Below are 23,041 nucleotides of genomic sequence, written 5' to 3'. Positions count from 1 at the left end.
GTCCTCCGAAACACGACCCAGCCAAGCCACACTGCTTCTTGACACACTGCTCGCTTAACACGGAAGCCAGCCGCACCAATGTGTCTGAGGAAATATTGTACAAGTGGTGACTGTGTAGGCGTGCATGCGCCTGGCCCACCACAGGAGTCGCTAGATTGCGATGGGATAAGGACATCTCGGCCAGCCAAACCCTCTCCCGGTCACGACCGGCTGCAACAGAACCCAAGTCTCAAGCACTGCAGTGCCTTAGACGGCTGCACCACTCGGAAGGCCCGAGGAATAGGTACTCCTATATGCATAATTTAGAGTTATTAATGTAACTTTTGTTGTTATACAAACGTTGGGCTATATGTTTTGACTCTAAAGATTATTTTTTTTAAAGTCGCTTGAAAGGCATGAGCTCTGCTTTGTTTTTTTGCTAAGGCTGTACACACTTCATCAGTCTCTCATTCACAATTTCACAAGCACTTGATAATGCCTCGAATTTCGTGGCAGCTACCCGTTTGTGTGGCCGTAATGCACCCTAAAACAAAAAGATGCATTTTCCTGCCAGTGGCCGTTGTGCCCTAGACCTGGAGTGCTGCGTTGTGCCCTTCTCCCTAAATGCTTTATGCTATGAAGCACCTCTCACTCACATGGCTCTTCATCACATGATCAGGTCTTTCTCACAGCCAACAAGTGAAGACAGACTTATTGGGGACACAACTGCGTGCATCCTTATCCAATTCCGAGGTGCATATTGAAGATATTGGAAGAACTGTCCACATTTACTTTATCAGCCAACAAGATGAGTAAGCCTAACGAACAGCCAAAGCACTAGCCTGTGTATACTATCCCCCATAGTATAAAAGTTTATCTATTCTGTGTGAGAAATAAATATTCCTAACATAGTCTGGGACAGTTGTGGGTTGCGCGATCCCAAATTAATTCAACCTCTAGCATAAAAAAAAGCTTTTTTAAACAATGTGGCTGACGCAAAAGATCAGAATGTTTAGCTTTAAAAAATTAATAAACTACTTTTAGGCTATTTCTTCACATTATAAGCTCAGCAATGCGCATATGGCAGTAGGCTATAAGTGTGAATGTTCCCTTTGCGGACAACACCATCATCAAAAGTGACCACAAATGATATTCTCCAAACTTGAAACTCACACACTGCTTATTATTGCCAGTTAGGCTCTACACCCCTTGTAAATCAGATTAATGTGGTTAATTTTAAGAAGTTATTTGGGCACTTTAGTTGTGATACAAACCTTACCAAAACAAATACAGTCAACTTAGTGTATGTAAGCTTCTGACCCACTGGAGTTGTGATACAGTGAATAATAAGTGAAATAATCTGTCTGTAAACAATTGTTGGAAAAATTACTTGAGTCATGCACAAAGTAGATGTCCTAACCGACTTTCAAAATGATAGTTTGTTAACAAGAAATTTGTGGAGTGGTTGAAAAACAAGTTTTAATGACTCCAACCTAAGTGTATGTAAACTTCCAACTTCAACTGTATGTATGTATGTATGTATGTATGTATGTATGTATGTATGTATGTATGTATGTATGTATGTATGTATGTATGTATGTATGTATGTATGTATGTATTTTTTTATTTTTAATTTTTTTTATTTCACCTTTATTTAACCAGGTAGGCAAGTTGAGAACAAGTTCTCATTTACAATTGCGACCTGGCCAAGATAAAGCAAAGCAGTTCGACAACATACAAAAACACAGAGTTACACATGGAGTAAAACAACATACAATCAATGATGCAGTAGAAAAAAATAAGACTATATACAATGTGAGCAAATTATGTGAGATAAGGGAGGTAAAGGCAAAAAAGGCCATGGTGGCAAAGTAAATAAAGTATAGCAAGTAAAACACTGGAATGGTAGATTTGTAGTTTGAAGAAAGTTCAAAGTTAAAATATAAATAATATGGTGCAAAGGAGCAAAATAAATAAAATAAATAAATACAGTAGGGGAAGAGGTAGTAGTTTGGGCTAAATTATAGATGGGCTATGTACAGGTGCAGTGATCTGGGAGCTGCTCTGATAGCTGGTGCTTAAAGCTAGTGAGGGAGATAAGTGTTTCCAGTTTCAGAGATTTTTGTAGTTCGTTCCAGTCATTGGCAGCAGAGAACTGGAAGGAGAGACGACCAAAGGAGGAGTTGGTGACAAAACGGATGGCACTGTGATAGACTGCATCCAGTTTGTTGAGTAGGGTATTGGAGGCTATTTTGTAAATGACATCGCCGAAGTCGAGGATTGGTAGGATGGTCAGTTTTACGAGGGTATGTTTGGCAGCATGAGTGAAGGATGCTTTGTTGCGAAATAGGAAGCCAATTCTAGATTTAACTTTGGATTGGAGATGATTGATGTGAGTCTGGAAGGAGAGTTTACAGTCTAACCAGACACCTAGGTATTTGTAGTTGTGCACATATTCTAAGTTAGAACCATCCAGAGAAGTTATGCTGGACAGGCGGGCAGGTGAGGGCAGCGATCGGTTGAAGAGCATGCATTTAGTTTTACTTGTGTTTAGGAGCAGTTGGAGACCACGGAAGGAGTGTTGAATGGCATTGAAGCTCGTCTGGAGGGTTGTTAACACAGTGTCCAAAGAAGGGCCAGAAGTATACAGAATGGTGTCGTCTGCGTAGAGGTGGATCAGAGATTCACCAGCAGCAAGAGCGACATCATTGATGTATACAGAGAAAAGAGTTGGCCCAAGAATTGAACCCTGTGGTACCCCCATAGAGACTGCCAGAGGTCCGGACAACAGGCCCTCCGATTTGACACACTGAACTCTGTCAGAGAAGTAGTTGGTGAACCAGGCGACGCAATCGTTTGAGAAACCAAGGCTATGTATGTATGTATGTATGTATGTATGTATGTATGTATGTATGTATGTATGTATGTATGTATGTATGTATGTATGTATGTATGTATGTAGTACAAGTCAAAAGTTTGGACACACCTACTCATTCAAGGGTTTTTCTTTATGTTTTACTATTTTCTACAATGTAGAATAATAGTGAAGACATACAAATGATGAAATAACACATATGGAATCATGTAGTAACCAAAAAAGTGTTAAACATATATTTTATATTTGAGCGCACTTTTCTTCAAAGTAGCCGCCCTTTGCCTTGATGATAGCTTTGTACGCACTTGGCATTCTTTCAACCAGCTTCATGAGGTAGTCACCTGGAATCCTTTTAAAATGAACAGTTGTGCCTTGTTAAAAGTTCATTTGTGGAATTTCTTTCCTTCTTAATGCGTTTGAGCCAATCAGTTGTGTTGTGACAAGGTACGGGAGGTATACAGAAGATAGCCCTATTTGGTAAAAGACCAAGTCCATATTATGGCAAGAACAGCTTAAATAAGCAAAGAGAAACGACAGTCCATCATTACTTTAAGACATGAAGGTCAGTCAGTACAGAACATTTCAAGAACTTTGAATGTTTCTTCAAGTGCTGTCGCCAAAACCATCAAGCGCTATGATGACACTGGCTCTCATGAGGACCGCCACAGGAAAGGAAGATTGAGATGCATCCAATGCAAAAAACATATCTCTAGCTTAAACTGATGGATTTTGAATATAATTTTTTGATGTTACTTAGATTGACGCACCGGTGCGTCAGTCGACTCTAGGGGGTTAGCATTGAACTTCTCACCTAAAAGTTTCAGTCATACAGAAGTTATAGTTAAATCCGAACTGGTTCTCCAGCAGATTAGTAAAAATGGCTCATCTGCCGATGTCTCACTTCATCATTTGCTGTGAAAGGTGGCAGAGCTAGAGCATGTTTGTCAGTCTAATTGTCAAAGACTCCAGTCACTCAAGTCATAGACTGTTCTCTCTGCTACCGAACGGCAAGCGGAACAGGAGTGCCAAGTCTAAGACTAAAAGGCTCCTTAACAGCTTCTACCCCCAAACCATAAGACTGCTGAACAATTACTTAAATGGCCACCTGGACTATTTACATTGACACGCCCCCCCACCCGTTTGTTTTTACACTGCTGCTACTCGCTGTTTATTATCTATGCATTGTCACTTTCCTACCTACAAGTACAAAATAACTCGACTTACCTGTACCCCCACACATTGACTAGGTACCGGTACCCCCTGTATATAGCCTCGTTATACTTACATGAGAGTTCCTCTGTCCAGTGTCTGTGTTCTTTTGCCCATCTTAGTCTTTTATTTTTATTTGCCAGTCTGAGATATTGCTTTTTCTTTGCAACTCTGCCTAGAAGGCCAGCATCCTGGAGTCGCCTCTTCACTGTTGACGTTGAGACTGGTGTTTTGCGGATACTATTTAATGAAGTTGCCAGTTGAGGACTTGTGAGGCGTCTGTTTCTCAAACTAGGCTCAAACTAGACCATTTTGAACCTGTAATCGAACCCACAAGTGCTGATGCTCAAGATACTCAACTAGTCTAATGAAGGCCAATTGTATTGCTTCTTTAATCAGAACAACAGTTTTCAGCTGTGCTAACATAATTGCAAAGTTTTTTTAAATAATGATCAAAATTATCCTCTTAAACTTGGATTAGCTAACACAACGTGCCATTGGAACACAGGAGTGATGGTTGCTGATAATGGGCCTCTGTACGTGTATGTAGATATTCCATAAAAAATCTGCTGTTTTTAACAACAATAGTCATTCACAAATTTGTCTACACTGTATTTCTGATCAATTTGATGTTATTTTAATGGACCAAAAAATTGCTTTTCTTTCAAAAACAAGGACATTTCCAAGTGACCCCAAACTTTTAAATAGTGCATTTGAAAAGTATTCAGACCGCTTGACGTTTTCCACATTTTGTTATGTTACAGCCTTATTCTAAAATTGATTAAATAAAAAAATGTAATCGTCAATCTACACACAATAACCCATAATGACAAAGCAAAAACCGTTTTTTTAGACCCTTTGCTATGAGACTCGAAACTGAGCTCAGGTGTATCCTGTTTCCATTGATCATCTTTGAGCTGTTTCTACAACTTGATTGGAGTACACCTGTAGTAAATTCAATTGATTGGACATGATTTGGATAGGCACACGCGTGTCTATATAAGGTCCCACAGTTGACAGTGCATGTCAGAGCAAAAACAAAGCCATGAGGTCGAAGGAATTGTCCGTAGAGTACCGAGACAGGATTGTGTCGAGTCACAGATCTGGGGAAGGGTCGCAAAACATTTCTGCAGCGTTGAAGGTCCCCAAGAACACAGTGGCCTCCATCATTCTTAAATTGATGAAGTTTGGAACCACCAAGACTCTTCCTAGAGCTGGCTGCCCGGCCAAACTCAGCAATCGGGGGAGAAGGGCCTTGGTCAGGGAAGTGACCAAGAACCTGATGATCACTCTGACAGAGCTCCAGAGTTCCTCTGTGGAGATGGGAGAACCTTCCAGAAAGACAACCATCTCTGCAGCACTCCACCAATCAGGCCTTTATGGTAGAGTGGCCAAACGGAAGCCACTCATTAGTAAAAGGCACATGACAGCCCGCTTGGAGTTAGCCAAAAGGCACCTAAAGGACTCAGACCTTGAAAAACAAGATTCTCTGGTCTGATGAAACCAATATTGAACTCTTTGACCTGAAGGACAAGAATCACGTCTGGTGTATACCGATCACCATCCCTACAGTGAAACATGGTGGTGGCATCATCATGCTTTGGGGACTGGGAGACTAGTCAGGATCAAGGCAAAGATGAATGGAGCAAAGTACAGAGAGATCCTCGATGAAAACCTGCTCCAGAGCACTCAGGATCTGACTGGGGAGAAGGTTCACCTTCCAACAGAACAACGACCCTAAGCACATAGCCAAGACAACGCAGGAGTGGCTTTGGGAAACATCTCTGAATGTCCTTGAGAGAGCCTGGACTTGAACCCGATCGAACATCTCTGGAGAGACCTGAAAATAGCTGTGCAGCAACCCTCCCCATCCAACCTGACAGAGCTTGAGAGGATCTGCAGAGAAGAATGGGAGAAACTCCCAAATACAGGTGTGCCCAGCTTGTAGCATCATACCCAAGAAGAACTGAGTAAAGGGTCTGAATAGTTATGTAATGTGATATTTCCGTTTATTTCTTATTTTTTTGCAATTATTTAAAAATAAAGTGTTTTTTTCTTAATCATTATGACGTATTGTGTGTAGATTGATGAGTGGAAAAAAACTTTAATCAATTTTAGAATAGGGCTGTAATGTAACTAAATGTGGAAAAAGTAAAGGGGTCGGAATACTTTCCGAATGCACTGTATAATATGGGGAATTGGAAATGATGCATAAAATTACATTGATAGAACCCACAATCTTTCTGTAACATTAAATCTACCCCCTAAAAAAATACAAATAAAGTTTTCCTCTAGGATTTTGCCTGTGCTTAGCTCTTTTCTGTTTCTTTTTATCCCCCCCCCCCCCCCCAAAAAAAAAGAATCCCTAGTCCATGCCAATGACAAGTATACCCATAACATGATGCAGCCACCATGTTTTGGAAAATGTTTCTTCTGTACAGGCCTCCTTCTTTTCACTCTGTCATTTATGTTAGAATTGTAGCATAACTACAATGTTGTTAATCCATCCTCAGTTATCTCCTATCACAGCCATTAACATTAAACTCTGTTACTTTTTTTAAATCACCATGGCCTCATGGTGAAATCCCTGAGCGGTTTCCAGTTTCACTGAGCGGTTTCCCGCAATTGAGTTAGGAAGGGAGCCTGTATCTTTGTAGTAAATGCGTGTATTGATACACCATCCAAAGTGTAATTAATAACTGCACCATGCTCAAATGAATTTTCAATGTATGCTTTTCCCCCCTTCTTTTCAAACCATTGGAAAACCTCCCTGGTCTTTGTGGTTGAATCTGTGCTTGAAATTCACTACTTGACTGAGTGATAATTGTATGGGGTAGTCATTTAAAAATGATGTTAAACAATATTATCCATGCAACATATTATGTGACTTCAGACTGTAACACAACAAAATGTGTACACATCATTGGGTAAAACTAGCGATCTACCAGACCGATCACGACTGCGTTTACAGTTTCATACTCTCATTCTCAAAGATTGAAACGTGAATACCGATATGTGTAGGCTACGTTTGACTATTCTATCTACCGTGGTGCGTAATTTACGCAATTTATAATGGCGTCTGTGCAAGAGAAAAATGAAAAATGAAGCGGAGAAGAAGTCTGTTGTAGAAATTGATAGCCTTTTACACGGGTTCCCACACTGGACTGTGACCGTCTTTCTGAGTTTCTGGTTCACTTTTTTTTTTTATCCCAACATGATGAAGATCAAATCGAATCAAACGCGGATATATGACGGGGATGGCTACAAGAAACGCGCCGCCTGTCTATGCTTCAGGAACGAGAGTGAGGAGGAGGTAAATCCGAGGCTAGGAGTGTGGAGGTTGAACGGGCCTTTTGGAGAACAGGTTGCCAGCCGGTAGTCTGTAGTCTGGTGGGGTAGCTATTTCGAATGTAGAGAATAGGCTACTTGTCAGCTAAAGCATATGCTTGTTTGGTGGCAACATCGCCTGCGGTTAACATGTTATTGGATTTTTTTTAAGTACAATTTTAAAATTTACATTAACCTCAACTGTAGAGGCCTAGGCTGAATACATTAAAGTTGAATAACTTTATTTTCCCAGAGTTGCCAAATTAGTTTATTATGCAATGCAGGGTCTGTTAGCTCTGAGCCATTGCATTACTTTCAAAAGTATTCATACCCCTTGACTTTTTCCACATTTTGTTACATTACAGCGTTAATCTAAAATGGGTTAAATTGTTCCCCCCCCCTCATCGATCTACACACAATACCCCATAATGACAAAGCAAAAACAAATTTATTAGAAATAAAAAACAAATATCACAATTACATAAGTATTCAGACCCTTTACTCTGTCCTTTTTGGAAGCACCTTTGGAAGTGATTACAGCCTCAAGTCTTCTTGGGTATGACGCAACAAGCTTGGCACTCAGTCTGAGGTCCTGAGTGCTCTGAAGCAGGTTTCTATCAAGGATCTCTCTGTACTTTGCTCCGTTCATAATTTCCTCGATCCTGACTAGTCGCCCAGTCCCTGCCACTGAAAAACATCCCCACAGCATGATGCTGCCACCCCCATGCTTCACCGTAGCATTCAGGCCAAAGACCTCGATCTTGGTTTCATCAGACCAGAGAATCTTGTTTCTCATGGTCTGAGAGTCCTTTAGGTGCCTTTTGGCAAACTCCAAGCGGGCTGTCATATGCCTTTTACTGAGGAGTGGCTTCTGTCTGGCCACTTAACCATGGCCTGAGTGGTGGAGTGCTGCAGAGATGGTTGTCCTTCTGGAAGGTTCTCCCATATCCACAGAGAAACTCTGGAGCTCTGTCAGAATGACCATTGGGTTCTTGGTCACCTCCCAGACCAAGGCCCTTCTCCCTTGATTGCCAGCTCTGGGAAAAGTTTTGGTGGTTCCAAACTTCTTCCATTTAAGAATTATGAAGGCCACTGTGGGGACCATCAACGCTGCTGAATTTTTTGGGGACACTTCCCCAGATCTGTGCCTTGACACAATCTTATCTCGAAGCTCTACGGACTATTCCTTTGACCTCACTGCTTGGTTTTTGCTCTGACATGCACTGTCAACTGTGGGACCTTATATAGACAGTTGTGTGCCTTTCTAAATCATGTCCAAATAACTGAATTTACCACCGATGGACTCCAATCAAGTTGTAGAAACATCTCAAGGATGATCAACGGAAACAGGATGCACCTGTGCTCAATTTCGAGTGTCATATCAAAGGGTCTGAATACTTATGTAAATAAGTTTCAGTTTTTTTTTATTTTTAATACATTTGCTAAATGTTTTCGCTTTGTCATGATGGGGTATTGTGTATAGATTGATGAGGAAAATGTTGTATTTAATACATTTTAAAATAAGGCTGTAACATAACAACATGTGGAAAAAGTCAAGGGGTCTGAATACTTTCTGAATGGACTATATTTACTATTATTCTACTATTATTTTTACATTGTAGAATAATAGACATCAAAACTATTCAATAAAACATATATTTTAGATTCTTCAAAGTAGCTACCCTTTCTTTGCCTTGATGACAACTTTGAACACTCTTGGCATTCCCTCAACCAGCTTCACCTGAAATGCTTTTCCAACAGTCTTGAAGGACTTCCCTTGTTGGCTGCTTGTTGGCTGCTTTTCCTTCACTCTGTGGTCCAACTCATCCCAAACCATCTCAATTGGGTTGAGGTCGGGTGATTGTGGAGGCCTGGTCATCTGATGCAGCACTCCATCACTCTCCTTCTTGCTCAAATAGTCCTTACACACCTTGGAGGTGTGTTTTGGGTCATTGTCCTGTTGGAAAACAAATGATAGTCCCACTAAGCGCAAACCAGATGGGATGGCGTATTGCTGCAGAATGCTGTAGTAGCCATGCTGGTTAAGTGTACCTTGAATTCTAAATAAATCACTGACAGTGTGACCAGCAAAGCACCCCACACCATCACTCCTCCTCCTCCATGCTTCACGGTGGGAACCACACATGCGGAGATCATCCGTTCACCTACTCTGCGTCTCACAGAGACACTGCGGTTGGAACCAAAAATCTAAAATTGGGACTCATCAGACCAAAAGACAGATTTCCATTGCTTGTGTTTCTTGGCCCAAGTAAGTCTCTTCTTATTATTGGTGTCCTTTAGTAGTGGTTTCTTTGCAGAAATTTGACCACGAAGGCCTGATTCACACAGTCTCCTCTTGAATAGTTGATGTTGAGATGTGTCTGTTACTTGAACTCTGTGAAGAATTTATTTGGGCTGCAATTTCTGATCCTGGTAACTGTAATGAAATTATCGTCTGCAGCAGAGGTAACTCTGGGTCTTCCTTTCCTGTGGCGGACCTCATGAGAGCCAGTGTCATCATAGCTCTTGATGGTTTTGGCGAGTGCACTTGAAAAAACATTCAAAGTTCTTGAAATGTTCTGTACCGACTAACCTTCATGTCTTAAAGTTATGATGGACTGTCATTTCTCTTTGCTTATTTGAGCTGTTCTTGCCATAATATGGACTTGGTCTTTTACCAAATTGGGATTTCTTCTGTATACCCCCCTACCTTGTCACAACACAACTGATTGGCTCAAACGCATTAAGAAGGAAAGAAATTCCACAAATGAACTTTTAACAAGGCACAACTCTTAAATTAAATGCATTCCAGGTGACTACCTCATGAAGCTGGTTTTGAGAACACCAAGTGCGTGCAAAGCTGTCATCAAGGAAAACGGTGGCTACTTTGAAGAATCTAAAATGTAAAATATATATTGATATTGTTTAACACTTTTTTGGTTACTACATGATTCCATATGTGTTATTTCATAGTTTTGATGTCTTCACTATTATTCTACAATATAGAAAATAGTACAAATAAAGAAAAAACCCTTGAATGAGTAGGTGTGTCCAAACTTTTGACTGGTACTGTGTGTATATATATATATATATATATCCTCCTAATATTGTACAGTCTGTGTGTCGCTTCATTGGCCTGGGCTATTGCTTGTTTGAATTCAAGACCAGATTGATCTGTTTGTCAGTGTCGGAGTAGCCACTCATTTCGGTCATTTGTGTGGGATTAAAAAAAAGATTGAGCTAATGTCTTCTATCATGTAAATTACGTAGAATTGCATGAAATTCGTTTTTTAAAGGGTCATTTTTTTCTATTAAAAAAAGCATAGCCCCAGGGCTTATGATTTCTTAATCTGGCCCTGCCTGCAGGTGTTGTTGGTTAGTAGTAGCCGGACTCAAGACAAGTGGATTGTTCCTGGTGGAGGAATGGAGCCGGAGGAAGAGCCCAACGTGGCTGCTGTTCGAGAGGTGTGTGAAGAGGTAGGCTGAATTACTTGTCAACTTCATTTGTGCATTCAGAGTTTTTATTATGCAAGGAGCTCATTGAAAGTATCATTTCACTTCTGCACAGATGCCCTTTGAAAGGTTTGTAAAGGGTAAAGGCCTGTATAGACTGGTATAGACAGGTAATTACACTTGTATAACGTGTTTATTAATTAATAATCTGAATTCCCCAAAAATACTCTGTCCCTGAGCATAATTTTGTTAATAGAAAGGTTACTCTCATGCTAAATTGTTGCCTAAAGTTCTTAGAGGGTATATACGGTATTTGAACTGAAGCTAACCTTTTCTGTTGAACAAATGGGATAATTACATCTTTAAACATTTACATTTTAGTAATTTAGACACTGTTAGACACTCTTATACAGAGCAATTTACAGCTAGTGCGTTCATCTTAAGATAGCTAGGTGGGACAACCAAATATCTCAGTAAATACATTTTTCTGAAATAAAGTAGCTATCAGCAAAGGCAGTGCTAGTGGGGTGGGGGAGGTCAAGTTGAGTGTTAGTTCACGAAAGGCCATTTTTTTATTATTTTGTTTTTGGGGGCGCAAGGGGGTTTCTGTGGGATTATTTAAGATACTCTTTAAAGAGGTAGGGTTCAGGTAGGGTTTCAGATCTTCTAGTCTTAAGTCTATTGGTTTTCCATGAACTGTATTCAGCCTCATTTGTGAGTTCCTTGTGGTCAATGTTGAGCTCATTTGTTAGTGAAACACAATCTGATGTATTGTTGTCTTGGCCAAATGTTCTTGCAGGGTTTTGTTGATGTACTAATTTTACACTAGTTGACTTAGGAGCCCTTATTTCAGCTCTGAAAAATCTAAATGTTCTTCTATGTAAGCTATTCACTGAATGGGTTGAGGAGCCTCTTGATTGAGAGTCCATGTTTATAAATAGAGTAAAACTGTAACCTGAGGAAGAAAGTACTGCAATGACACCATGTTAATAGGAGCTGATCCCTCCTCCCTATCCTCCATGACGTTACCCCCGCACTGTGACTGAAAATGGCAGCAATTCTCAGAACCCCCAGGTCTCATCGGGTGAAAATGTGAAAACATTGCAGTGTCCTGCTTTTACTAAGAATCGTTATTCAAGGTTTAATCTGCTGTTTCATTCCTACTGAACATGTTGTCTTTCCAGGCTGGTGTCAAAGGGACATTGGGGCGACTACTAGGAATCTTCGAGGTGAGCTGAAAAAGTTTGTGTTTTTCCATGTCTTTGTGTTGCTTGTCTTTACATTTGGGGTGGGAGGGACTGCTAGTTTATTTCCACTGTTTGCCTCCTAACCTTGAGCACTAACAATTTCTCTTTATTTCCTCTTTCTCAGAACACAGACAGGAAGCACAGAACATATGTCTATGTCCTAATGGTTACAGAGATGTTAGAAGACTGGGAGGACTCTGTGAATATTGGTACATTGTTTTTTGTGGTGTTTGTGAAAGCTGTGATGACTGGAAAACTATTTTGTGATGTGTGATCAAATTGATTAATCGGCAACAGATTGACCAGCTGATCATAATAGATGCTACAACTGCTGCTACTACTACTACTACTACTACTACTACTACTACTACTACTACTACTACTACTGTTGTAGATCCTTCATAGGCATTTCAATCCTGAGTTAAACTAGACTTAACCTGTTTTTGTAGCCCCCTTTCTAACTTCGCTCGTTGTCCCTCTGTTGACAGGTAGAAAAAGGGAATGGTTTAAGACAGATGATGCCAGCAGAGTGCTGCAGTGCCACAAGCCTGTGCAGGCCTCGTACTTTGAGGCCCTACAACAGGGCTGCCTGAGCGGCAACATGACACCCCTGGTGGCCACAATAGGGGGAGGAGACCACTCCCCTACCTACAACATCAACCATAACTCTAGATCGAGTATAAGATAACTAAAACACAGAAAATCCTGGAGAATTCTCCACATCTTTTTCTTACTTAATCCTGCTCCTCCTCCTACTACTACTTATTTTTTAAACTTCAAAACATCAACAGAAATGTTTGCCTTGACAGCCTTTTTTGTGGTGCCAGAGTGGAGGTACAGACTTGAAGTGTTGGGCGAAGAAGATATAATACTTTGTAATTTGAATGTTTTTTTTCTTGATTTTTATTAATAATTGCATGATGTATTCCCAAACTCTTCCTCCTTTTCCTCTGTCCCTCATTCCTCTCTGTCATAAATGTGAGGTTTGTTGAATGCAACTCTCTGCTGTGGTGATGTAAAGTATTGGTATGCTATGTGTTTACCATTTAGTTGCCACATTTAGTTGCCATATGGCAGTCATAAGAATGACATAACCTCTCACCATGTACCGTGACAGATCGTTAGTCTAAGAGTTAAGAGTTATACACATTTTCTGTAGTTTGTTTTCTTTTCATATCTTTTCTAATCATCTAAAAATACATTTATTTGGTTAATGGTTAGATGGGCTTGTTGGAAAGTTTCCTGTTTTGTATGTGTGGTAAAGGTACATGGGTGTGTCTTGTGTGATGTAATCTGTAGGAATAGAATTATCTGGTACAAAACGGGCTCCATTGTGACGATAGCACAAGCTTTGGTGATTTGAGAGAGAAGTTTTGATAAGGGGGCTGACATAAAAAAAAGCTCCCATAGTAACTTTGGCTTTTGCTATCACACTAGGGCACATCTAACCCGAACATTGAAATGTAAATAATCTGCACGTCTTGTTGTCAGTCTAGACTATAAAGATAATATATTGATTGGTTTTATAATTAAATGACCAGAAAAACAGAGAATTATGCATGTTATCTGATCCTCAGGGGAAAGGAACAAGAACCCAAACTAGTTTTTTGGTGCAGGAGACGTGCTCTTGCAGAGTTTTTGAATCATGTTGTGCATCAGGAGGTGGGTAGTAATGTCATTAGGTGTTGTTTAATGTGCTTGAATAGTAAGGCTAATTTAAAATGGCACTTGGAAGATTATGCCACTGCTGGATAACGTGTGTGTCATACTCTGGACCCCACTAAAATTGAGGTCTTCATGGTTTTCACTTGATAATTCTATATCCATTTACTTTGTTGTTAATATTCATATTTATTTTCGAATGGTATGATGGTGGTTGATTGCATATGACGGACGTTTTTCAGTCTGTACTAATCTCTCGGTGTGTGTATTGATGTAAGGTGAGGGCTGTTGATTGATTGGTGTGTGTGTGTGATGCAGGAAGAGATGTTGTACAACAGGAGATGCAATACCAAGGTAAATCACCTGCACGTTTTGGTGAGGGCAAATGTATGCTCATGTGAATCCATCAATTCTAAATTGTATTCTAACAAATGTTTACACTGTGATATAATTCTGAATTTTCCCTTAAATGAACACTGGACTTTTGTTTTTATGTTAGCTATATTTGTTTTGTTAGGTTTTTGTTGTTTCTTGAAAGGCACTTTTAAATAGGTCTTAATATATTATTTCTCTACTTTAGGTATGTTCATCATTGGTTGTTGAAATTGATAATTTAAATCAATGAAATGCCATTGATCTGATGAATGGATGGATGCTGATAAGTCTCAGAACCATAGTGATTCTGTCCCAGTCAAGAATTGTGAACAAGAATAACTGGGATTGGTAGATATGTTAATGTTCTATAGCCTATGTCAATGCAGAGACCAACTCTCCACTACTGGCCCTGGAGTTTGGTACTGTTGTTTGCTTGTCTCCCTGGCCCATGAAAATTGATGTGTAGATTCTACTTCACACTGTACTTTGCCCTGATGGGCTAGTAGGTATGTGCCAATTTCAACAATGACGTTTTATAAAATCTTGTTTCAGGACCCCAACCCTCCGAAGAAAAAACTATGTAAGCTATCATGTAACTGATTGGCTCTGGCAGAACTGGCATAAGATTTCTCAACTGAGCATAATTTAGGGCACAAAGAATGAGAATATTCTATTCTTGCTGAGCTGGATTGTGCCAAACCTACCCATTGACCCAACTGATCTGGCACAAAGTGCTGTTAAGTTAGTTCTCAGCCTTATTCATCTCCTCTGGCAATGTTTTTAAGTTTTACACAACAGCCTAGTCCTAAACTTGAAATGGCCCTAGACCTGTGGTATATTGGGCCCTCAGTTGGCTAGCTTTGCTTACTTTGATGGATGCATTGCATTTCCTTTTTAGCTGTTTATGCAACATTTATGTACTAGTAACTGCCTGGTGAGGTTTTAGATTTTCCTTTCCTCTTTTTTTACGTGGAACCTGAACATAGGGAATATGTGGTGTTTTTTTACTTGTAAAAATAGAAAAGGTCAGGCCTACTCATGGTAGACCTAAGATAGTCATACAATATTGCACCAGGACGTAATGACTGTAAAGACACTCCAGTTGAATGCATTCAGTTGTACAACTGACTAGGTATCCCCCTTACTTTCTTATAAGTACATACATGGCTTTATTTCTCACTATATGACCAGTAGGGATTGGCAATTTCAGTATGCCCCATGTTGTTTGTCTGTGAGTCCTGGGGTGTGTTCAGTTGGCTTTAACGTTTGCACTGAACGACACGTTTCCCCCAAAACGGTGTGCACAGTTCAACAGCCTTTGAGGTAGGTCATACTGAACCCAACCGTGTCATGAGATTTTGTGATGGCGCCATCTAGTGGTTATGGGTCATCTAACTAGGTGATGGCAGTCTGGGTAAAATGTTCCTGTTCTTGATGACTTCAGTTTACTGGTAAGTTTAATGGTTTTAACAGCATATAAAGCAAATCCAATGATGAAATATGTATCTTTCGTGATGACTGATGTAAACTGAAAAATTGTCAGATCCAAATCATTACATGCAATGGTCCAATCAGGGGCAATTGAAATACACATATCACTGATTTCTTCTTCAATGGGGAATTACAGAACAAAATGTGAAGACTGAAGATTGTAAAACAATTCTGCCAATTAATAAAACACCCAGAGTTCCCTTTTCTTTGGGTTTCTTTGTATTTTCTTGTTGACTCCAGTTGGAGAAATATGTTCGTCAACTCCTCTAGATTAAAAATAAAAGTTGTCTCATTACCACTTACAAATTCAAGTGTATCACAGGAGGCCACTAAGGGGAGGACGACTCATAACAATGGCCGGAACAGAGCGAATGGAATGGCATCAAACACCTGGATACCATTCCATTACCACAAGCTCATCTTCCCCAATTAAGGTGCCACCAACCTCCTGTGAAGTGTATATATCTTATGATCACCATCCAATGCAATTAGAAATTCATGACACACTGAGATTACAGCAATCCCCTTTTATTATACTGTACAAGAACAGAGTCAGTGCTTTACTCCTGTGGTGGTTGCTGTCCTCTGCCACGTCCAAATCCGCCTCTCTGCAACACACAATGCCAGTTGGTAAGTTTTCAATCCTTGAAGATCTCAATTGACAATTGGGCATTAGGCTACAATAAGGCATGGCACCCACTATTGATTTGAAATACTTTACTTACAAATTGGAACTCAGTAGCTGCACCAGCGCCTGCTTCAGCCTTCTTGTCTGCACCAGTGCCTGCTTCAGCCTTCTTGTCTGCACCAGCTAAAAGGACAGAAAGTATGATCATCAGACAAGTAGAGATTCAGGTAATTTACATAAAGTTTACCATTTTCTGCAATGCCCTATCAGCCACCGTGGCAAAGCAAATATTAGCATCGGCTCAGTGTTTCCATATTGGTGCATTGTTATTGAACGTAATAAACAGGTGACTTGAGTACTCACGTGGTGCAGCAGAACGTCTGTAGTTGTCTCGGTCTCCTCCTTCACGGTTAAACCTAGCTGGCCGCTCACCTCTCTCACCCTCCATACCTGAAACAGAAGGATATGTTTTACACCACTCCTCTGATCTGCACACTACTATAACACCTGCAACATTCACCACTATTCATCCATGAAGGGAACCTGCTGACTGACTACAGGAAACAGTAAACCACAGATTACTAATGGAAGTACAATACAAAAATCACAGAAATAGAATGAATAGAGTGGCCATGGTCCCCTATTCTACATGACAATCATATCTGTTCAACAAAATATATTTCTATCTGAACTTTGAACCCTCCTGAACAGGCCCCAGGTGACACAGACATGGTCATGATATGCAGCCTACCTTTAGGCCTGGGCCGGGCGGTCTCAGGGCGCATCTGACGACGCAGAGTGGCAGGAACAATCTCTGGGGGAAGATGCAGGAAGTCCCTCAGGTACTGGATGCCCTCATTGGTCAGGTACCAGTAGAAGTGGCGCCAGGCAAACTGCTCCTTCACGTACCCAGTTGACTTCAGAGACTGCAGAGGGAGGGTCACAGTCAAGTTGAGGACAAGGGCAACAGTTGAGGACATATTCTGCTAGGGGGAAGGGGGATACCTAGTCATTTGTACAACTCAATACCTTCAACTGAAATGTGCCTAACGCATTTAAGCGAACCCCTCTGAATCAGAGAGGTGCGGGGGGCTGCCTTAATCGACATCCACGTCTTCGGAGCCGGTGGAACAGTGGGTTAATTGCCTTGCTCAGGGGCAAAGACGACAGATTTTTTACCTTGTCAGCTCGGTTACTGGCCCAAAGCTCTAACCACTAGGCTACCTGCCGCCCCAGTTTATTGCGTGTCAAAGACAAATTTCCACTTGGGGACAATAAAGTTCATCCCATCTTAGTCTCTATTTTCATTCTCCATCATGTAACACTATATGAGGCACCAGAAGAAAGTACAAAATCTAACCTGCATGGCCTTCATTACGTGAAGGTTGGGCACATTTCTATCGGCCAGCTCCGGGTGCTTAGCCAGATGCACATCCTTTTTGGCCACCATCACCCCCTCCTTGAAGAGTAGCTCGTAGATGGCTATACGATTCTTCTTGGGCATCAGCATCTGGAGGGGCGGAGAAGAACATGTCCATCACCTGTTGAACATGCTAAGCTCATGTTGCTCATGTCAACATGCATCAGCTGTGCCGTTGAGACCTCCATGAAGTGTAATAAGATAATGGTCATACGGCAGCGAATGCTGCGTTCACGTGCTAGTCGGAACTCTGTAATTTCCCCATTGGTTCCTGCAGGAACACCCCGCCCCAAAAAGGGGCTATCAAATCACATTTTATTGGTCACATACACCTATTTAGCAGATGTTATTGCAGGTCTAGCGAAATGTTTATGTTCCTAGTTCTAAAAGTGCAGTAGTATCTAACAATTCACAACAATACAAACAAATATACAAGTAAAAGAATGGAATTAAGAAATATAGAAATATTAGGAAGAGCAATGTCGGAGTGGCATTGACTAGAATACAGTAGAATACAGAATATACATATGCAATGAATAAAACAGTATGTAGACATTATTAAAGTGCCCAGTGTTCAATTATTAAAGTGACCAGTGATTCCATTTCTAGTTACATAGGGCAGCAGCCTCTAAGGTGCAGGGTTGAGTAACCGCTCTTTATGGTGCATCTGTAAAAGTTTGTGAGGGTCTTAGGGGCCAAGCCAAACTTCTTCAGCCTCTTGAGGTTGCTGTTGTGCCTCCTTTACCGCACTGTCTGTGTGGGTGGACTATTTCAGATTGTCAGTGATGTGTAGGTCAAGGAACTTGAAGCTTTTCACCTTCTCCACTGCGGTCCCGTCGATGTGGATGGGGGCGTGATCCCTCTGCTGTCTCTTGAAATCCACAATCGGCTCCTGTTGACATTGAGGGAGATTATTTTCCTGGCACCACTCCGCCAGGGCTCTCACCTCCTCCCTGTAGGCTCATCATTGTTGGTAATCAGGCCCACTACTCACATTTTGTGTCATCTGCAAACTTGATGATTGAGTTAGAGACGTACGTAGCCACGCAGTCATGGGTGAACAGAGAGTACAGGAGGGGGCTGAACTCGCACCCTTGTGGGGCCCCTGTGTTGAGGATCAGCGTAGTGGTGATGTTTCCTACCTTCACCACCTGGGGGCGGCCCATCAGGAAGTCCAGGACTCAGTTGCACAGGACAGGGTTCAGACCCAGGGCCCTGAGCTTAGTGATGAGCTTGGAGGGTACTATGGTGTTGAAGGCTGAGCTGTAGTCAATGAACAGCATTCTCAAATAGGTATTCCTCTTGTCCAGATGGGATAGGGAAGTGTGCAGTGCGATTGCATCGTCTGTGGATCTATTGGGGCAGTATGCAAATTAAAGTGGGTCTAGGGTGACAGATAAGGTGGAGGTGCTATGATCCTTAACTTGCCTCTCAAAGCACTTCATGATGACAGAAGTGAGTGCTATGGGGTGATAGTCATTTAGTTCAGTTACCTTTGCTTTATTGAGTACAGGAACAATGGTGGACATCTTGAAGCTGGTGAGAACAGCAGACTGAGACAGGGAGCAATTGAATGTGTCCGTAAACACTCCAGCCAGCTTGTCTGCAAATGTTCTGAGGACGCGGCTAGGGATGCCGTCTGGGCCGGCAGCCTTGTGACGGTTAAAATGCTTAAAATGTCTTACTCACGTCGGCCAGAGAATGAGAGCCCACAGTCCTCGGGAGCAGGCCGTGTCGGTGGCACTGTGTTATCCTCAAAGCAGGAGAAGGTGTTTAGCTTGTCCAAGAGAAAGATGTCAGTGTCTGTGACGTGACTGATTTTCCCTTTGTAATTCGTGATTGTATGAAGTCCCTGCCACATACGTCTCGTGTCTGAGCCGTTGAATTGCGACTCCACTTTGTCTCTGTACTAACGTTTTGCCTGTTTGATCGACTTACGGAGGGCATAACTGCACTGTTTGTATTCAACCATATTACCAGTCAACTTGCCGTGGTTAAATGCAGTGGTTTGCGCTTTCAGTTTTGCACGGGAGAAACACCGGTAGACAGTGTCCTTCTCTCCCACCTGCCCTCACCGTCATTAACAGAACTGAGGAAAACAGTGCCCAACAAGCGGGGGCGAAGGACACTGTTTACCTGTCACCCTCAGGGCGACACTCTGTACTAGCTTGCTAGTTAGCACACGGTGTTGCCCTCGCCTCCCGCCTGCTGTGTACCGGAGAAAACCTGTGCTCGACAGGTGGGGGCAAAGGACACTGTCTACCGGTCATCCACGCCTACCGCTAGCAAAGGAGACGGGAGGCTAGGGCGATACCACAGATAGAACAATGAGCCAGATATTTCACCAGATGTATAAATGTGAAGCATCCGGTTGGCGTTTCCACTCACCTCCAAATATGGTGATGAGAGGAAGCCCAGGGGCTGGCATTGGGAGACTGAGCGAGATGGATTTTGGATAACATTCTGAAAATGTTCTCATAAATGAAACATTTGATCTCCAAACAATTACAATTTTCCAAAACTTGAATCTGTAACAGAGTGGACTGCGTTTTGTAGACTTTACCCTTTGCATTGTTTAGAATAACACAGAACCCAAACCGGCTGTGCGAATGTGCCATCGTGCATAAATGTATTTTGTCCCCTCACACCAAACGCGATCACGACATGCAGGTTAAAATATCAAAACAAACTCTGAACCAATTACATAAATTTGGGGACAGGTCAAAAAGCATTAAACATTTATGGCAATTTAGCTTGCTAGCTTGCACTTGCTAGCAAAGTTGTCCTACTTAGCTAGCTTGCAGTTGCTAGCTAACTTGTCCTGGGATATAAACATTCAGTTGTTACTTTACTTGAAATGCACAAGGTCCTCTACTCCGACAATTAATCCACACATAAAATGGTCAACCGAATCGTTTCTAGTCATCTCTCCTCCTAGGCTTTTTCTTCTCGACTTTATATTGCAATTGGCAACTTTCATAAATTAGGTGCATTACCGCCACTGACCTCGTTCGTCTTTCAGTCACCCACGTGGGTATAACCAATGAGGAGATGGCACGTGGGTACCTGCTTCTATAAACCAATGAGGAGATGGGAGAGGCAGGACTTGCAGCGCGATCTGCTTCACAAATAGAACTTCCTTCTATTTTAGTGCTTGGCAACACAGACGATCGCTGGCACGCACGAGCAGTGTGGGTGCAATAATTCAATAATATAGATTTCTACATTTATTTTGCAACGCTCGCACAAGTGACGCGAGCTGTGTAGTCAGCCTGTAATTGAGTTATTGTAAACACACACTTTAGAGTTGGCGATCCCTACCGGAAATATGCAAATAAATCCTAGACCACGCCAATAGGACCTCACTAGCTCGTCCTTGGCTCTGCCCAACTCCTCTGCCCACTATGTTTAATCTGTTCCCATTGGAAACAACAGGCTCAGTTAGTTATTCAAATCTTTGGGCGACACCGTGTGCTACCTAGCATCCTAGTTATCTACCACAGTGTCACACCCTCCTCCAGTGTACCAGAGTCCTCCCTAGGTCTAGCTGGCTAAGCTAGCACAGTGTCCTTCACTCCCGCCTGCCCTCGCAGTCTTTAACAGAACTGTGTGAAAACAGTGCCCAACTGGCGGGGGCAAATTACCTTGTCTACCGGTGTACGGCTAGCTAGCTACCTTTGTCGCCCCTTCTTCTGTGGGGGTTATCTGCGGCTGTCAACCAACAGTTATTGTGCATTGTCACCTACTGGAGCACATCAAGCTGAATATTGAATATAACTGTGATTTCTGTGGAATGGGGGAGACCATTTTGCATTTGTTTTTTGCCTGTATTTATAGTAGAATGTTTTGGATTGACATACATCATTTTGTTACAAAAAAATAGGACAGGTTGTACTATTTAATGGTTTTGATATGATTTATTTCAGAAATTCTGACATAAAGATGTAGTATATTTAATTCAACTGCTAATAATACTAGTAACATTTCATATTCACAAATGCAAATGGTCTAATTCAAAACCTAATTCTTTTCATTTTATAAATGAGTTTAAACAATATGGCACCACCCCTTTAACTAAAATGAAAAACAAAAAGGCAATTAAAACTTGTATTATTAATGAATATGATTTGTTTGTTTAGGATTCCTGGCAATGTAAATCGTTTGTTTGTATGCTTGTTTGCATGTGACTATTCCTCTTTTGTTTGTTGATATTTGTTTATACAAAAATTATAATACATTTTTTTATTAAAGTGAGCAAAAAAATAAAAAATAACCTACTGGAGCACCCCTGCCTCCCGCCTGTCCTAAAATAAAAACTGACCAACAGAAGTATAAAGAGGGGTTCCTGCAAACTGGTCGCATTTATACACCTGCTGCGTTCAGCCAGGTAGCAAGTCAGACATTTCCAAGTTTCCTAGTTCCGACCAGCACCTGAATGCGGCATACTGCAGTTGACCTGACCCACTGCCTGCATCAAAATAATATAAAATGTCTCATTCTGGGTGTGTATCCGGAAATTCAAGACGTGTAACTAACTTGACTTAGTGAGTTAGGGCTAACATTTCTAGCTTGGGACAGCTACCTAGCATCCAATAGACCACACAGAAGATACGAACCATATGGTAGAAAGGTTGAGGACTTGTCAGTGTGTCATGGCAATTTGGCATAGTTAGCTAGCTAATTAGTGGCTACAGCTAGTTGCTTGTTACTCGCTTTGCTAACGTTCTCAACTGGTTAGTTAGCAAATGTTAACCCATTAGTTACTTCCTGGGTCACTCGATAAATGTTTAAAGGAATAAACCGGGATATACTAGAACGCTATAATTAGCTAGTTATAAAGCCACCACAGTAATGCTAAATCGTGTTATTGTATCAGTGGAGAACACAGGGCAAGCTAGCTGCCGCCACATAGTTATCAGTCGTATAGCTAACGTTAGCTAGAAACAGACGTTTAGGGCCAAAAAACAACATTCAAGCATAAATAGACGTTAGACTATTTAAAGAAGCACAATTCAAACACGACTTTAATTTATGACAACACAATTTCGTACGATGTTTGAGATAATACAGAATAATCAAAGTAGGCCGCTTTTCTACCTTAATTCTCGTTTTGAGACCGGAGCCGGAGAGACCGACGCATGCGTATTGATGTGGTATCCAGCGCAGCCGTGAGAAATTAAAACGTCCCTGATTATTCAACATTAATATGTTTTTGTGCGGGTGTGCGTATACCATTTGGTTTGAGTGTTATGGTTTTCTATATTTTTACATGTATTTTTCAGAATACATGGTTTTCGATATTTTTGGTGACGTCACATCAGTATCATCAGCAGCAGTCATGATGATTAGTCTACAGTTCATAGGTTAATTATGTA

General features: G+C 41.3%; 2 protein-coding genes across 5 annotated transcripts; one reads left to right on the top strand and one right to left on the bottom strand.

Annotated features, from left to right (window-relative positions):
• The first annotated feature begins 7,095 nt into the window (after positions 1 to 7,095).
• LOC106567294 (diphosphoinositol polyphosphate phosphohydrolase 1) lies at positions 7,096 to 15,840 on the top strand. 2 transcript variants are annotated; one of them, XM_045693161.1, is made up of 5 exons: positions 7,096 to 7,376; positions 10,757 to 10,855; positions 12,028 to 12,072; positions 12,215 to 12,299; positions 12,579 to 15,840. In XM_045693161.1, exons 1-5 carry the CDS (start codon positions 7,158 to 7,160, stop codon positions 12,776 to 12,778), a joined length of 648 nt encoding a protein of 215 aa, XP_045549117.1. In that variant the 5' UTR covers positions 7,096 to 7,157; the 3' UTR covers positions 12,779 to 15,840. The 2 variants fall into 2 exon arrangements, with proteins under 2 accessions (XP_045549117.1, XP_013991911.1); XM_014136436.2 differs by having other exon boundaries at positions 7,097 to 7,376; positions 10,757 to 10,867.
• Positions 15,841 to 16,130: 290 nt separating this feature from the next.
• LOC106567293 (40S ribosomal protein S10) lies at positions 16,131 to 22,972 on the bottom strand. Of its 3 annotated transcripts, none has more exons than XM_014136434.2 (7): positions 22,764 to 22,778; positions 18,484 to 18,558; positions 17,607 to 17,756; positions 16,998 to 17,172; positions 16,610 to 16,696; positions 16,344 to 16,429; positions 16,131 to 16,226 (listed from the first exon to the last, which is right to left on the bottom strand). In XM_014136434.2, the coding sequence occupies exons 3-7, from the start codon at positions 17,754 to 17,756 to the stop codon at positions 16,179 to 16,181; spliced, it is 546 nt and encodes a 181-aa protein (XP_013991909.2). In that variant the 5' UTR covers positions 18,484 to 18,558; positions 22,764 to 22,778; the 3' UTR covers positions 16,131 to 16,178. The 3 variants fall into 3 exon arrangements, with proteins under 3 accessions (XP_013991909.2, XP_045549115.1, XP_013991910.2); XM_045693159.1 differs by lacking the exon at positions 22,764 to 22,778 and adding an exon at positions 18,661 to 18,687; XM_014136435.2 differs by lacking the exon at positions 18,484 to 18,558 and having other exon boundaries at positions 22,764 to 22,972.
• Positions 22,973 to 23,041: the final 69 nt, after the last annotated feature.

The sequence above is a fragment of the Salmo salar genome, chromosome ssa13, assembly GCF_905237065.1.
Source record: "Salmo salar chromosome ssa13, Ssal_v3.1, whole genome shotgun sequence".
NCBI lineage: Eukaryota > Metazoa > Chordata > Actinopteri > Salmoniformes > Salmonidae > Salmo > Salmo salar.
The sequence above is the reverse complement of the archived record's forward strand: the minus strand, read 5'-3'. Positions and strand labels throughout refer to the sequence as shown.